General features: G+C 41.7%; 1 protein-coding gene across 2 annotated transcripts in view; it reads right to left on the bottom strand.

Annotated features, from left to right (window-relative positions):
- Positions 1 to 15,164, bottom strand: part of LOC137617347 (histone-lysine N-methyltransferase eggless-like) — a 113,489-nt gene that overhangs the window by 63,312 nt on the left and 35,013 nt on the right. For both annotated transcript variants that reach the window (XM_068347371.1, XM_068347369.1), the window contains exons 7-12: positions 9,557 to 9,613; positions 5,707 to 5,883; positions 4,706 to 4,935; positions 3,056 to 3,255; positions 1,647 to 1,843; positions 474 to 522 (exon numbers count right to left, since the gene is read on the bottom strand). In XM_068347371.1, coding sequence (XP_068203472.1) covers positions 474 to 522; positions 1,647 to 1,843; positions 3,056 to 3,255; positions 4,706 to 4,935; positions 5,707 to 5,883; positions 9,557 to 9,613 — 910 coding nt within the window. The remainder of the gene's footprint in view (positions 1 to 473; positions 523 to 1,646; positions 1,844 to 3,055; positions 3,256 to 4,705; positions 4,936 to 5,706; positions 5,884 to 9,556; positions 9,614 to 15,164) is intronic.

Raw genomic sequence — 15,164 nt, forward strand, 5'->3', positions numbered from 1 at the left:
TTTTAGGCATGTAACATAATCAGCCTCTTGAGGGAGAGGTTACCCATGATTTCTTTAAGTAGATAGAGATGACAATGATAAGGCGGCCTATCACGTTCCGATATCCGTCAGAAGAACAATTATCTTGGTAGATGTTACCACTGACAAGGAAATGACGCTACCCATCATCCTGGGCCCTCAAATAAGAAATATACACATGCAATCTAAGGAATCTCACATCTGAACCAAGAATCCCAACCTTCTCTTTATTCTTACTGATGATCAAGAAAGTTAGCTAACCCCAACTAAGAAAAGAATGTAATCAAGTCAAGAGAGTAAGGAAGACTGGTGTACCAGATGTCTGACTGATACTGTACTGAAAACTAGTACAGTCTTTCATGACTCCAATTTCATTTCTAAAATATAAAAATATGCTTTTATCCAGATGACTGACAACAAACAAAATACAATATGGTACGGACATACAAACTTACATGGTTCCGCATCATGACCTTGCCCAAACGTTCCATACTCGACAATTGCCTGTAAAAATAAATTGAATTTATACTTATGCAAACCCTGTAAATAAAGAGCATACTATTTATGCCATTCAGTTCCATATTGTAGTGTGTTCTACTTTTTGCCTTTCATCTGCTGCCCTTTTGCTGTCCAATGACTTTGACTTTACCTTGCTCCAATTTTTAAGTTCTAAAATTACTAAGCCTCAAGAGAATCTCAAAATGTAAAAGAGGGACCTCATACTATAATGCATAGTAATCACTTTAAACTGAAAGAAATGATTAGCAAGTATTAACCAAAACTTGAAAGGAATGATTAGCAAGTATTAACCAAAACTTGAAAGGAATGATTAGCAAGTATTAACCAAAACTTGAAAGGAATGATTAGCAAGTATTAACCAAAACTTGAAAGGAATGATTAGCAAGTATTAACCAATAAACTGAAAGGAATGATTAGAAAGCATTACCCAAAACAATTATGACACATGAAATTTACAGGAAATATAATTTACTAATATATGGAATTGTTATCTGTGCTATAATTTTCTAAACAGCTTTTTCAAGCAATTCATATAGTGAGCATACGTCATATATGTTGATTACATTTCGTATATAACTTGCACATACTTCAGAGGCGCGAAACAAGCACAATCCAAAATGTATCTATGTTACCTCTGTTCCTATCAACCTTCATATTAAAAAAAAAAAAATTATTTAATAACCACTACCAATTCCTGTCTATAGGTAGAAAATAATTAACAATAACAAATCTGCTACCACAACCCTTACAAAAAGAATAATAGATGGGGCTTCAGACAACTTTTAAATAAAATATTCATTAATGAAATCACAATTCTTCATTCATCGTATTTTTTCATAGATCTCAGATGAACTTAATAGGCAGATATAGATGAATAAAAAATCAATAGTGTAAAAAATTAATAAATATGTATTTTGTAATAACCTAAAGAAATTTCTTTTATGTGAGGGCTCAACAGTTCTAAGTTGCATGAAATTAAATTTTCAAATTCCACTTGAACAGAGTATAGCACAGCAATCTAAGGATATATCTCACCACATAAATTCTTACATACAAGTCATGGAATAACCTAAATGGCTATAAAACATGTATACAAAAAGATAACTTACTCGTCCTGGCAACCAAGCCGTTCTTCTACGTATGGTTTTGAACTGTTCTGCTTGAGCCTGTATATGAATTTTCTTGTTAAACAGAGGACTGAGGCGAGTTGATCCCCTGTAAATCCATTCTGACCGGCAATCCACTGGGAAGAACATTCTTACTAAAGATCCATCAACTTCCATCACCTGGGCTCTCCACCATCGTCCTGTAGTTTTCAAAGTTAAAAGTTATTTAACCTGAGTTTTAATGTATACTGTAATACATACATACATATACCAAGGCACTTCCCCCAATTTTGGGGGGTAGCCGACATCAACAAATGAAACAAAACAAAAAGGGGACCTCTACTCTCTACGTTCCTCCAGCCTAACATGGGACTCAACCGAGTTCAGCTGGAACTGCTAGGGTGCCACAGCCCACCCCCCCCCCCCCACATTAACCACCACAGATGAAGCTTCATAATGCTGAATCCCCTACTGCTACTACCTCCGCGGTCATCTAAGGCATCGGAGGCAGCAGCATAATACATTTCTTTTAGATATATTAAATTATTTTCTTTCAAATCAACATTATTATCAAAAGAATTTAACATAGAATATGGCAATAAAACTATATAAATAATGCAGCATATACAAAGTGATTTGGAAGAGTGGGTGCTTGAATTACACATTCGAAAACTGAACAGTAGGATAACAAGTCGTATCATCAACTAAATAGTTGCCACCAACCATCTGATGGTGTGGTAGTTCCCAGAGCCGAGAAGCATTTTGCAAGAAGAGAACGGGGAATTTTCATTTTGGGGTAGATGACGACACAGCTTAGAGTAGAAGCAATATGAACATCAGGCAAGTATAACAATAATAAATTTTATCATTAAAATTCTGTTATTTGAGAACAGGAAAAAATTATAAAGCCAGGCCAAATGACTAAACTTTTTTTTATTGTTGGCAGGACTTAAGCTAAAACATGACAAATTCGTAGGTAATTTGTATTTTGCCTAACGATATAAACTTTAACTATTTATTAATAAATAGCGTGGTTTGCATTCCAGTTACGGAACAAATGGCCTTTACATTAGGAATGATAGGCTCAGTAACATGTAAGATGGCGGAGAAAAATATTATTTCTTACCAACAGACACCGGGGAGTCAGCATTATGAAGCTTCATCTGTGGTGGAAATGTGGGAGGTTGGGCTGTGGCACCCTAGCAGTACCAGCTGAACTCGGTTGAGTCCCTGATTAGGCTGAAGGAACATAGAGAGTAGAGGTCCCCTCTTTGTTTTGTTTCATTGTTGGTGTCGGCTACCCCCCAAAATTGGGGGAAGTGCCTTGGTATATGGATGGACCAACAGACATGCTAAATTCTAAACAAAACTGAGCCCATAATAAAAAAAAAACTCAAAATGGAGTTACTGACCATTATATTCAGTCTTGACAAAGTTGTGCTTCTGCAGACGCACCATAGGCCTCTCAGGGTACATTTGCAAATATTCTCTTATGAATTCTCGAGAGTCTGAGGAAACATCATCCCACGGGGAAGCTGATGCCTCTGTTACAACCCGAATGTCGTTGTGGTGGACATACTGGGCATATCCATCATCAAAAAATACCAGGTACCTAATGGAAAATAAGATACATTACTGAAAAATAGCAGTTGCCTAATACAAAAGAAAACCTTGAAAAATATCTGATATATAACTAAAGGTATGATAATGAAAAGTATATAAGGTACTGTGCCAAGTACAATTAGGAAAAATATCATATCTCATAAAGAATAATGCAATACAGTTATAAAATTAAAACTATGCCAGACATAAATTTAAAGAGATAGTTTGGCAAATTGGCATAGGATATAATTATGTCAATTTCTAAACTCATAATACTGTAACAAAACTACTTGATTTTTTCTTTTAATTATAATATGGAAAAGTATGTTGTTTTGCCAATAAGTGTATTGTATTCTAATATTCCTGCACATGACTGAAATGTTTATACATATAGCAACTACAATCAATTCTCTTCCACTGCAGATTCACCATCCGCGAGTTGACTAATACTTGACAACCCAAATAATTACCAATGTAAGGTGTAGTAAAACAGCGTAAACCCACGCTCATAGGGGTTTCCCCTTTTACATTTTGCTTCAGTATATTCACTTTAATTTCCATTGTAATGGTTTTCCTTTTCTTGGATGCACTACCATCAGAAGTCTCTCCCATACACTTTCCGGACATGATGCAAAGCATAAAAAGGCACAAAAATATCCAAAAAAAGAGCAACAACGAATTCCCAAATACATACCATAAACTAATACAGTATGGCGAACTGATGCTAAATTGATGCGTAACACACTACTACGTGGCCAGGTGATGGCGTTAAGTTACTTTTTGAGTCGGCAAGTAATTTGTCGTATTAATGAACCAAACATCATTACTCAAATCTGAGTTACACTGATTTGTTTATGTACCTTATGTTGTCGTAACTCGATACCCTTCTAACCCAAGGACCTCCTATAGCCTGGTCTTTTATGGAGTTTCCTCTGAACTAAATGATAACTTGCTTTAACAACTTATATTCTACTGGGGCAGTCACAAACTCAACATATTACTTCATAAAGTTAACTGTTAAGGAACTATATTCCTCACAAGTTATTCAAACAAAATATATGACACAAAGACATAGTAAAACCAGAAAAATACATCGCTAATTAATCTATAAAATCAATAATGAGTTTCTGCAGAACTTTCTATTTCATAAAATCATAGTTTGGAGTGCGGGCGAGGGGTCAATACAGTAATGCGGCCACGAGAGAACTGAAAAACGAAGATATGCCGTACCCATACACAAGTATTGCCATACACTGCCATATCATGTCAATACTACACTAGAAAGGGAAGTCTATTAAAAGTTAAGAAAAGGGGAAAGTTTTAGTAATATAGACATCAATATTTAACCAGTTTCAAGAAAACCGAGATGAACGGCAGGGTTCATTCATTGACAGTATCAATTTTACTTCACAGAAACTAACTTCATTAGAAATAACACCATAAAAATATTATCTAATCACCTGTATTTGTTAGCTGCAGTAGGAATCTCTGCCAGGACACCAACATAAAAAGACCCTGACATCGCCAAGTTCTGTGGGTCTTCATCTTTATATTTTCCAATGACACGAGTTCCCACTGGTATTTTCGTCAAGCACTTATCAAAGTAGGCTATTTGTCGCCCAGGTAAGACACGTACGGAGCCGGAACTTTTGGTACTTGTACTATTGTAAATTACCTTGTAAAAAGTATTCTGGAATTAAAGATAACTTATGATGTTATAATTATACAAAATAAGGATAACTGTTGGTTCCAAAGGCAAGAACACCTGCTCAAGTAAAGTGGAAAAGCATGGATATTACAAAAATATTAACTGACAGGAAATAAAGCAGGAGAATAAAAATAATTACTGAAGTTGCAATGCCTTACTAGATGAAGCATTTGTTGCATACAAGGCAAAACTAGTAAAATTATCATCTACTGATTGTTCATTTCTTTCTTTATGTATGTCTATATCATATGTACTATTACTATCTTAAGACGTTAAAAATTAACATTATCTTATATCTTAGAATCATAGAAAAACAACCAACAAATTGTGTAATACTAATATATTTTCTAGATTTCTCTTACATTAATGTGACTTGAATTGTATACTGTACTGCAAAGGTAAATTAATAGAAATAAACTTGGCATAAGAAGCAGAAATCCATTTCTGTAATATAATGTTTATCTCAACCATGATTTAAGGCTTGAATGAATAGTAAATTTTCTGTAATATATTTATCACAATTACTGCTTGGACATAATCACAAAATCTTAAAATAACTAATAATTTTGCAGAACTATAAGAGGCTAAGTACACAGATTCATTTGAGACTGAATACATAAATCATTCTATATCAACTCCAATGTTAACCAATAGTTATCCATCTAGAATTCATTCAACTGATAGTTTAATATTTTGCTTTTAATAACAAAAATGTCAGAGTTTGCAAATTACCAAAACTATAAAAACACTAACGTTTGGTTCACATTTTTCTACTTCAATGACTTGTGCTTGAACCCATCTTGCAAAAAGAGAATACTTCATACAAAAGCACATTTCACCGGGATGCAGCTGATATCGGTTCAGTGGTCCTACTGGAGGCAAGTTCTCACTGGGCTTGAAGATGGAACTTTCTGCTATAACTTCGGATGTCTGAAAAAGTCCAGTTACCTGGTATAGTTTACAGCTTGGCTGAAATGTTTCCATTGCTTACTGTAACATAAACAAATCTCATTCTATTTTATACTCTCACAAGGAAGTGTTTGAGGCCACTTACAGCACAACAATTTATCATTATGCAGATAAAATTATTACATTCTTCATTCATAACTTTCCATCATATAACATATGTTTTGAAAATTGTCAGTTTATTCTCTTTTTCCCTCCACAAACAACATCATCATCATTACTGAATGTAAGTGTCCCTAAGTACACATAGTGTATACAGTAATTCAAGTGTATCTAAGAACAATAAATTCCAGTTACAGCCATTCTACCAAATACCCTTTGCCTGAAAACCAAAGACAACTTTCCCAGTAAATTTGGCTGAATGTCATGGCAGCCAATTGCTGACTTGTTTACATTTACTGTAGTGCCAATAGTAATCTGATCAAAAGAATTCATTTTGAGTATCTGTGGATTTTCTCAGATCATGTGGACTGCTGTTATCTATCCAAGTCTTTTCCTCAATTAAATGTTCACATAAAGTAAAATTTAAACTACATTCCCTTATAGAAGTTATGTAATCCTCATCTTTATATCAATTGGTCTGTTACTTTATAACAAAGGAATGTTGATTTTGGTTCATGTAGTTGCTTTATGGTCATAATAACTTCATCTTTAAACAGCAGTGCCCAATTTGGATGAATGAGATAAGTTTTTGGACAACCTTAAACAAAATAAAAGTACTCAATGTTGCCTAGTAACCTATTCTTTACAGCCTCATTTGACTTTAACTTAGCACTAGATCCTAGTGTCACAGATCATAACTTGATATAAACAGGAAGACATCAGGTGATAATGAACAATGGAAAGAGGAATATGTTTAACAATAAATAATTTTCCTCACACAATGAGAGTAAATCTTATTAGGATATCTCACAACTTTTCTAGGAGCAACCATCTTATAAAGAAGCACTGACAAAGTAGTATGCAATAAAACTCATAAAGCATAGTGTTACTGAATATTGTACAATATAATCTTAATATTAATTTGTAATTTTCGTAAATACATAAAACTGCATCTTTTAATAGAGTATAACATCAGCAAAGTTGGAAGGGCTGTTTTAACTTTTAGCGAAGTAACAATAGTAGCTGGTGGGTTGTGGGTGTGCCCCACCCACGTGCCAGGTATAGTAACCATTTTGTGACTTTAACCTAGGACTTGTGGGGCGGTTAAGATGGGCAATTTAACCTTAAGGACTAGGATGTGTAAAGTTCAGAAAAATACATGAATACAAACCATCATTTTTTAGCAGGAAACTAGGCTTCAGTAGGGTGGAAGTCCCTATAAATAAGACTGGCAGGTTTACTAACCCGGGGAAATATCTAAGAACTTTGGTCTTGTGGAAGAGCAAAAGTGATGTTAACCTCCTGACAACCCGAGCATGAGGATGTCAAATGTGTTAGGGTGAGCAAGAGATTGGTAGGCAGTCATGGGAGGACCTACAGTATATCAGTAAAGATATAGAGCCTGAATGCAATCATTATGAGAAATGAGTTTGCATAAACACCATCCATCTTCCTCTTTGTCTACAAGGATGGGGGGGGGGGGATATCGTCGTCGGCGCCCACTTGTGTCCGAGTATTGGGTTCTGTCGTTACCCATCAGCCTCCTATCTGTGGGGTGGGTGCTTATGCCTGATGTGGCTGTTAAGTCCTAGTCTGTGGTGGAAGAGTCGCGGACAGTGTTCACAAGGGAGGGTAGGTGGTGGGCGGGGCTGTTCTAATCGCTCTCTCCTTCTTCTCCTCCTAGCCTCCTCATTTTGTCTCCTCCTAGCCTCCTCATTTTGTCTCCTCCTCTCCTCGAAGTCCACGGTGCCATGGTGTACTGTACTCCTCCAGGTTTTCCTGTCCCTGGCTGTTTCTTCCCATGAGGAAGGATGGATGTGAGTTAGAGCCAGGGTGCGCTTTAGTTGATCTTTATAGCGCATTTTCGGGGCTCCTCGTGGTCTGGTGCCCTGGGTCAGTTCTCCGTAGAATATCTTCTTTGGGAGCCTAGATGGATCCATCCTATGCACGTGTCCTATCCAGCGGAGGCGGTGGTGGATGATGGTGGCCTCCATGCTGGTCAGCGAGGCACGTTCTAAGACTTCAATGTTGGTGGTGTGGCTCTCCCAGGGGATTTTCAAGATCTGCCTCAGTTTCATTTGTTGGAAGCGTTCTAGGATTTTAATATCGTTTCTATATAGCGTCCATGTTTCACATGCATACAGGAGCGTGGAGAGGACTACTGCCCTGAACACCATTATTTTGGTGGTCATTGTCAGTGCGGGGTTGTTAAATACGCGGCGGTTGAGTCGGCCAAAGGCGGAGTGGGCTGCCCTGATCCTGTTCTCCACGTCCTTTTTGCTTGTGGGATCTGATGTTAGGATACTCCCTAGGTAGGAGAATATACTTCAATGTAAAACTTGCCGGAAAAGAAAAGTTACAGAGTCATGAGATACACATGCCTCTAGCATCCAGTTCAGCATATGCTTCACCCCAATAGAGGGAAAAAATGAAGAGAACAGCCAGACATTCTACCTCTCCTTCTAGACTTATGTTGCAACTCCTTTCTCAGATGAGATGCTTTATGTCCAGTGAGGGAGCTCAGTTCGCAACACGAATTGCCAGATGGCTACCAGAGGACCAACGTTAAGGTAATCCAGAGACTTGTGGGTAAACTCTCATAGGTAGTGGGCAGCTGTCTATTGTACCAGGCTCCTACCTTCAGGACTAGCACCACTGACAGGTTTTTTTCCTTGTTCAAACCAGGATGGTCCTTGCGGAATCTCATAGGATCAGCACGTCTGAAGATGCATGACTCAGAAGCAATGTCCTTGGATATCTTCATCTCCCCTCTTTTGGAGCAAAAAAGTATTTGGTGCTCCACAAGAGGACCTGAGTTTTCTAAGAAGTGTCGTCATATCCTCACAGGAGACTTGAATCATCCAACAACAGACTTGTAAAGAAAAGATAAAGAGGGATATAAGATTTGAGTTGTGCCAGGCTACATTCTGGCTCTTGGAGACAAACTCCAGATCAAGGGAGAGGAAGGCCTTCCTCTTTAGAGAATATCTAGTGATATACGAAATGTCAAGTGTTACTCCCATCATAACGCTGAGGACGAGGCTTACAAGTAGTCTAGGGGTCAAATCATAACTTATGAGGACACAAGCAACATCCAAAAGGGAAGCTATGACTGAGCCCAAGCTCATCATCCAAAAGGGAAAGAGTCCGATTAGGAAGTTTGTGTTTTGGCAAGGCACTACTCCGCCAACGAAATCATGCAAAGGAATCGGTCGACGTTTCGTGAGATTCAGCCCGATCGTTTGTTCTGTGCTTCAGTGACTTCTCCCTCGGCAGGTCTCATATCCGAAGGAGATACAAGCAATGGCAGTGCATACAGATATCTCTTCAGCACGCACAACTTCTCTCTTCCTCAAGAAAGATTACTCTACCCGGCAAGTGGGTCGGACTTACACGTCAGCTACTACTACTACCTTGTTAAGTTTGAATATCCATTCCAGCTTCACTAAAGTCATACTCTTATTAAAGAACGATGGTTTGTACATATTCATGTAAGAACAAACACAAACACTGATTATGTTCTCTTTCTACTTACCCCGTCTGGCTGATGAATGACAGTACTTGATGGACCAATATCGAGGCCTGGTAGCCACTACAAAGGAAAGAAGAAAATTACACAAAATGTTATTTTTATAATAAAATAAATTTTTGAATATACTTACCCGGTGATTATAATAGCTGCAACTCTGTTGCTCGACAGAAAACTCTAAGGAAAAATTCGCCAGCGATCGCTATACAGGTTGCGGGTGTGCCCAACAGCGCCATCTGTCGTCCAAGTACCCAGTACTCAATGTAAACAAAGAACTCAATTTTCTCCTCGGTCCACTGCGTCTCTATTGGGGAGGAAGGGAGGGTCCTTTAATTTATAATCACCGGGTAAGTATATTCAAAAATTTATTTTATTATAAAAATAACATTTTTCAATATTTAACTTAGCTGGTGATTATAATAGCTGATTCACACCCAGGGGGGTGGGTAGAGACCAGCATTATATGTTTACATTATTATGAGCTAAGAATTTTTATTTCATTTTAGAAGTTATCAAAATAACAAAAACAAAATAAATAGGTACCTGGTAAGGAAGTCGACTTGAACAATTACTCTGCCTTTTTAAGTACGTCTTCCTTACGGAGCCTCGCGATCCTCTCAGGATGCTGATCGACCCCTAGGATCTGAAGTATCAAGGGTTGCAACCCATACAACAGGACCTCATCAAAACCCCTAATCTAGGCGCTTCTCAAGAAATGACTTTGACCACCCGCCAAATCAACCAGGATGCGAAAGGCTTCTTAGCCTTCCGGACAACCCAAAAAAACAACAATAAAAAACATTTCAAGAGAAAGATTAAAAAGGTTATGGAATTAGGGAATTGTAGTGGTTGAGCCCTCACCCACTACTGCACTCGCTGCTACGAATGGTCCCAGAGTGTAGCAGTCCTCGTAAAGAGACTGGACATCCTTAAGATAAAAAGACGCGAACACTGACTTGCTTCTCCAATAGGTTGCGTCGATTATACTTCGCAGAGATCTATTTTGTTTAAAGGCCACGGAAGTTGCGACAGCTCTAACTTCATGTGTCCTTACCCTCAGCAAAGCTTGGTCTTCCTCATTCAGATGGGAATGAGCTTCTCGTATTAATAGTCTGATAAAATAGGATAAGGCATTCTTTGACATAGGCAAAGATGGTTTCTTAACTGAACACCATAAAGCTTCAGACGGGCCTCTTAAAGGTTTAGTTCGTTTTAAATAGAACTTAAGAGCTCTGACAGGGCATAAGACTCTTTCTAGTTCATTTCCAACCATATTCGATAAGCTTGGAATATCGAACGATTTTGGCCAAGGTCGAGAAGGTCGAGAAGGTCGTAACCAAACGACGCTCCTTCGTGGTCTCAAAAGACTTAAGGAGGTCCTGTAGATCTTTATTGTTGGAAAGATCTAAGCCTCTGTGACGAAAGACTGATGCCAACATGCTTCTGTAACCCTTGATAGTGGGAGCTGAAAGAGATCGTTCTTTCCTCAGATATAGAAGGAAGTCAGCTATTTGAGTTACAGAGGTACTGGTCGAGGATACTGATACTGACTTGCACCAGTTTCGGAAGACTTCCCACTTCGATTGGTAGACTCTAAGGGTGGATGTTCTCCTTGCTCTAGCAATCGCTCTGGCTGCCTCCTTCGAAAAGCCTCTAGCTCTCGAGAGTCTTTCGATAGTCTGAAGGCAGTCAGACGAAGAGCGTGGAGGCCTTGGTGTACCTTCTTTACGTGTGGCTGACGTAGAAGGTCCACCCTTAGGGGAAGTGTTCTGGGAACGTCTACTAGCCATCGAAGTACCTCGGTGAACCATTCTCTCGCGGGCCAGAGGGGAGCAACTAGCGTCAACCTTGTCCCTTCGTGAGAGGCGAACTTCTGCAGTACCTTGTTGACAATCTTGAACGGAGGGAATGCATATAGATCTAGATGAGACCAATCTAAGAGAAAGGCATCTATATGAACTGCTGCTGGGTCCGGGATTGGTGAGCAATAAATTGGGAGCCTCTTGGTCATCGAGGTTGCGAAGAGATCTATGGTCGGCTGGCCCCAGGTGGCCCAAAGACTCTTGCATACATCCTTGTGGAGGGTCCATTCTGTTGGAAGAATTTGTCCCTTCCGACTGAGACAATCTGCCATGACATTCAAGTTGCCTTGGATGAACCTCGTAAGTAGCGATATGTTTAGACCTTTTGACCAGGTGAGGAGGTCCCTTGCGATCTCGTACAGCGTCAGTGAGTGGGTCCCTCCTTGCTTGGAGATGTACGCCAAAGCCGTGGTGTTGTCCGAGTTCACCTCCACCACTTTGCCTTGAAGGAGAGACCTGAAGCTTTTCAAGGCCAGATGTACTGCCAGTAGCTCCTTGCAGTTGATATGCATTGTCCTTTGACTCGAGTTCCATATTCCCGAGCATTCCCGCCCCAGCCTACGTCCGATGCGTCCGAGAAGAGAACGTGGTTGGGAGTCTGAACAGCCAGGGGCAGACCCTCTCTGAGGTTGATACTGTCCTTCCACCATGTCAGGCAAGACTTCATCTTCTCGGAAATGGGAATCGAGACCGCTTCTAGCGTCTTGTCCTTTTTCCAGTGAAATGCTAGGTGATATTGAAGAGGACGGAGGTGTAGTCTTCCTAATGCTACGAACTGTTCCAGGGATGATAGCGTCCCTATCAGACTCATCCACTTCCTGACTGAACATCGTTCCTTCTTCAGCATGTTCTGGATGCATAACAGGGCTTGGCTTGTTCTGGGGGCCGACGGAAAAGCCCGAAAAGCTAGACTGTGAATCTCCATCCCTAAATACACAATAGTTTGGGATGGGACCACTTGAGACTTTTCCATATTGACAAGGAGACCCAATTCCTTGGTCAGATCTAGAGTCCACTTTAGATCCTTCAGACAGCGACGACTGGAAGAAGCTCTGAGAAGCCAGTCGTCCAAATAGAGGGAGGCTCGGATGTCCGCTAAATGAAGGAATTTGGCTACATTCCTCATCAGCCTCGTAAACACAAGAGGAGCTGTGCTTAGGCCAAAGCACAGGGCTTGAAACTGGTAGACAACCTTTTCGTAAACGAATCTCAGAAAAGGTTGGGAGTCCGGGTGAATGGGGACGTGGAAGTAGGCGTCCCTTAGGTCTAACGAGACCATCCAGTCTTCCCTTCTGACCGCTGCTAGAACCGACTTTGTGGTCTCCATGGAGAACGTCTGCTTTGTGACAAAGACGTTCAGCGCACTGACGTCTAGCACCGGCCTCCACCCTCCTGTCTTCTTGGACACCAAGAAGAGACGGTTGTAGAATCCTGGGGTTTGATGGTCCAGGACTTTGACTACCGCTCCCTTCTCTAGTAAGAGAGACACTTCCTGTTTCAATGCCCGTCTCTTGTCTTCCTCTCTGTACCTGGGAGAGAGATCGATGGGGGACGTTGCTAGAGGGGGATTTCGTACAAACGGGATCTTGTACCCTTCTCTGAGCAACTTCACAGATTGAGCATCTGCGCCTCTCTTTTCCCAGGTCTGCCAGAAGTTCTTGAGTCTGGCTCCCACTGCTGTCTGAAGAAGTTGGCAGTCAGACTCTGCCCTTAAAGGACTTGGTTCCTTTCTTCTTTCCACGTCTCCCTTCGGCACGAGCACCTTCTCTGCTGGAGGCTCTGCCACGAAAGGGCGGAATAAAACGTGACGCTGGAGTGTCCATCCTTGGTCTCGCTGACAAGGTAGGCAAAGGGGTAGCTTTGCGAGCAGAGGACGCAACAAGATCATGGGTATCCTTCTGTATCAAAGAAGCAGCAATCTCCTTAATCAAGTCCTCTGGAAAAAGGCACTTAGAAAGAGGAGCAAACAGAAGTTCGGATCTCTGGCATGGTGTAACTCCAGCTGAAAGGAATGAACACAGGTTCTCACGCTTCTTGAGGACTCCGGACACAAAGGATGCAGCAAGCTCATTTGACCCATCACGTATGGCCTTGTCCATGCAGGACATAATGAGCAAGGAAGTCTCCTTCTCCGTCGGAGAGATCTTTCTGCTTAGAGCTCCTAGACACCAGTCTAAGAAGTTGAATACCTCGAAGGCTCTAAAAATCCCTTTTAAAAGGTGGTCCAGGTCCGAAGATGACCAACATATCTTCGAGCGTCTCATGGCTAGGCGGCGAGGAGAGTCTACAAGACTTGAGAAGTCGCCCTGGGCAGAGGCAGGAACTCCCAAGCCGAGAACTTCTCCCGTGGCATACCAGACGCTCGATCTAGAAGAGAGTCTAGCAGGGGGAAACGTAAAAGCTGTCTTCCCTAAACTCTTTATGGACTGCAGCCATTCTCCAATCACTCGCAAAGCTCTCTTGGACGAGCGTGCGAGGACGAGTCTAGTAAAGGCAGGAGCAGTTGACGGCATGCCTAACACAAACTCTGCCGGAGGCGAACGCGGAGCTACAGACACAAACTGGTCCGGAAACATCTCTTTGAACAGGGCCAAAACTTTCCTAAAGTCCAAAGAGGGTTGCGTAGACTTGGGCTCGTCCAGTTCTGAGTGTGGTTCATCTTCATGAGCAGCACCATCATCATCAGAAAGTCCCTCATCCGATAACTGATGAGGGAACGGCAACGGAGTGGGTAACGGCTGGTTGGCTGAGTCCGGCCGCACGGGTGCATGCATGACTGAGCCGGACGCAACGTCATGGAACTGTTGCCCAGTCTGAGAGCTGGCAACAACCATAGCAGCGCGGGGACGCACAGCGTCTACTCCAGACTGTCTAGACTGATGTGGGTGCGCAGTGGCAACCACACTGGGTTGCGGAGGTTGACGCACCGCGTCAAAACAAAACAACTCTGAAGGTTGTTGAACCTCACGGACGTCAACGGATACCTCCGTGCGTCGCTGAACGTCAACATGCGGCTGGCAGATCACACTGGAACGCATGGGTGGCGGAACTCTCTCAACTGGAGTGCGTGAGAAGGTTACCTCAGCGTCCCCAGGACGCACAACCGAACGTGTGGGTGGTTGTAGGCAAGGAGCTGCACTAGCTACTGGTGCGGCAGCAACCTTCTCCGCACGAAAGTCCTGCATAAGCGACGTGAGTTGCGACTGCATGTCTTGCAGTAAAGACCACTTAGGGTCTACAGGAGCAGGTGCGGCGACAGACGGTGTAACTGTCTGAAGCGGTACCGCTTTACCTCTCTTAGGAGGTGAGTAGTCATCGGATGACTGCAGCGAGTCCGAACTGACCCAGTGGCTACAGCTGGGCCGTTGGACTTGCGCGGAAGGGACCGACTTGCGCTTCAACGGTCGTGAGACCTTGGTCCATGGTTTCTTGCGAGAAACCTCTTCCGCAGACGAGGTATAAATGGGCTCTCTCGTCTTTGTGTGGTGGGGGCGATCTTGGGTAGATACGCCCGAAACCACAGAGGGAACGTCTGTTCGCTGATTAAAGCCTCTCGAACCCATTTGTCGTACGACATTGCTTCTCCCCTGGACTTGGGAGCTTGCAAGAGGTCCCGGACTAGGAGGACGACAGGCACGAACAGACGAACCCTCAAGCGCAACACTATCCACAACACTATCACTCACTTTGTCACTTCCCACTGCACTTTTACACTTCAGCTCCTTGACATCCGCCATGAGCTGATTACGGTC

The sequence above is a fragment of the Palaemon carinicauda genome, chromosome 23, assembly GCF_036898095.1.
Source record: "Palaemon carinicauda isolate YSFRI2023 chromosome 23, ASM3689809v2, whole genome shotgun sequence".
Lineage (NCBI taxonomy): Eukaryota > Metazoa > Arthropoda > Malacostraca > Decapoda > Palaemonidae > Palaemon > Palaemon carinicauda.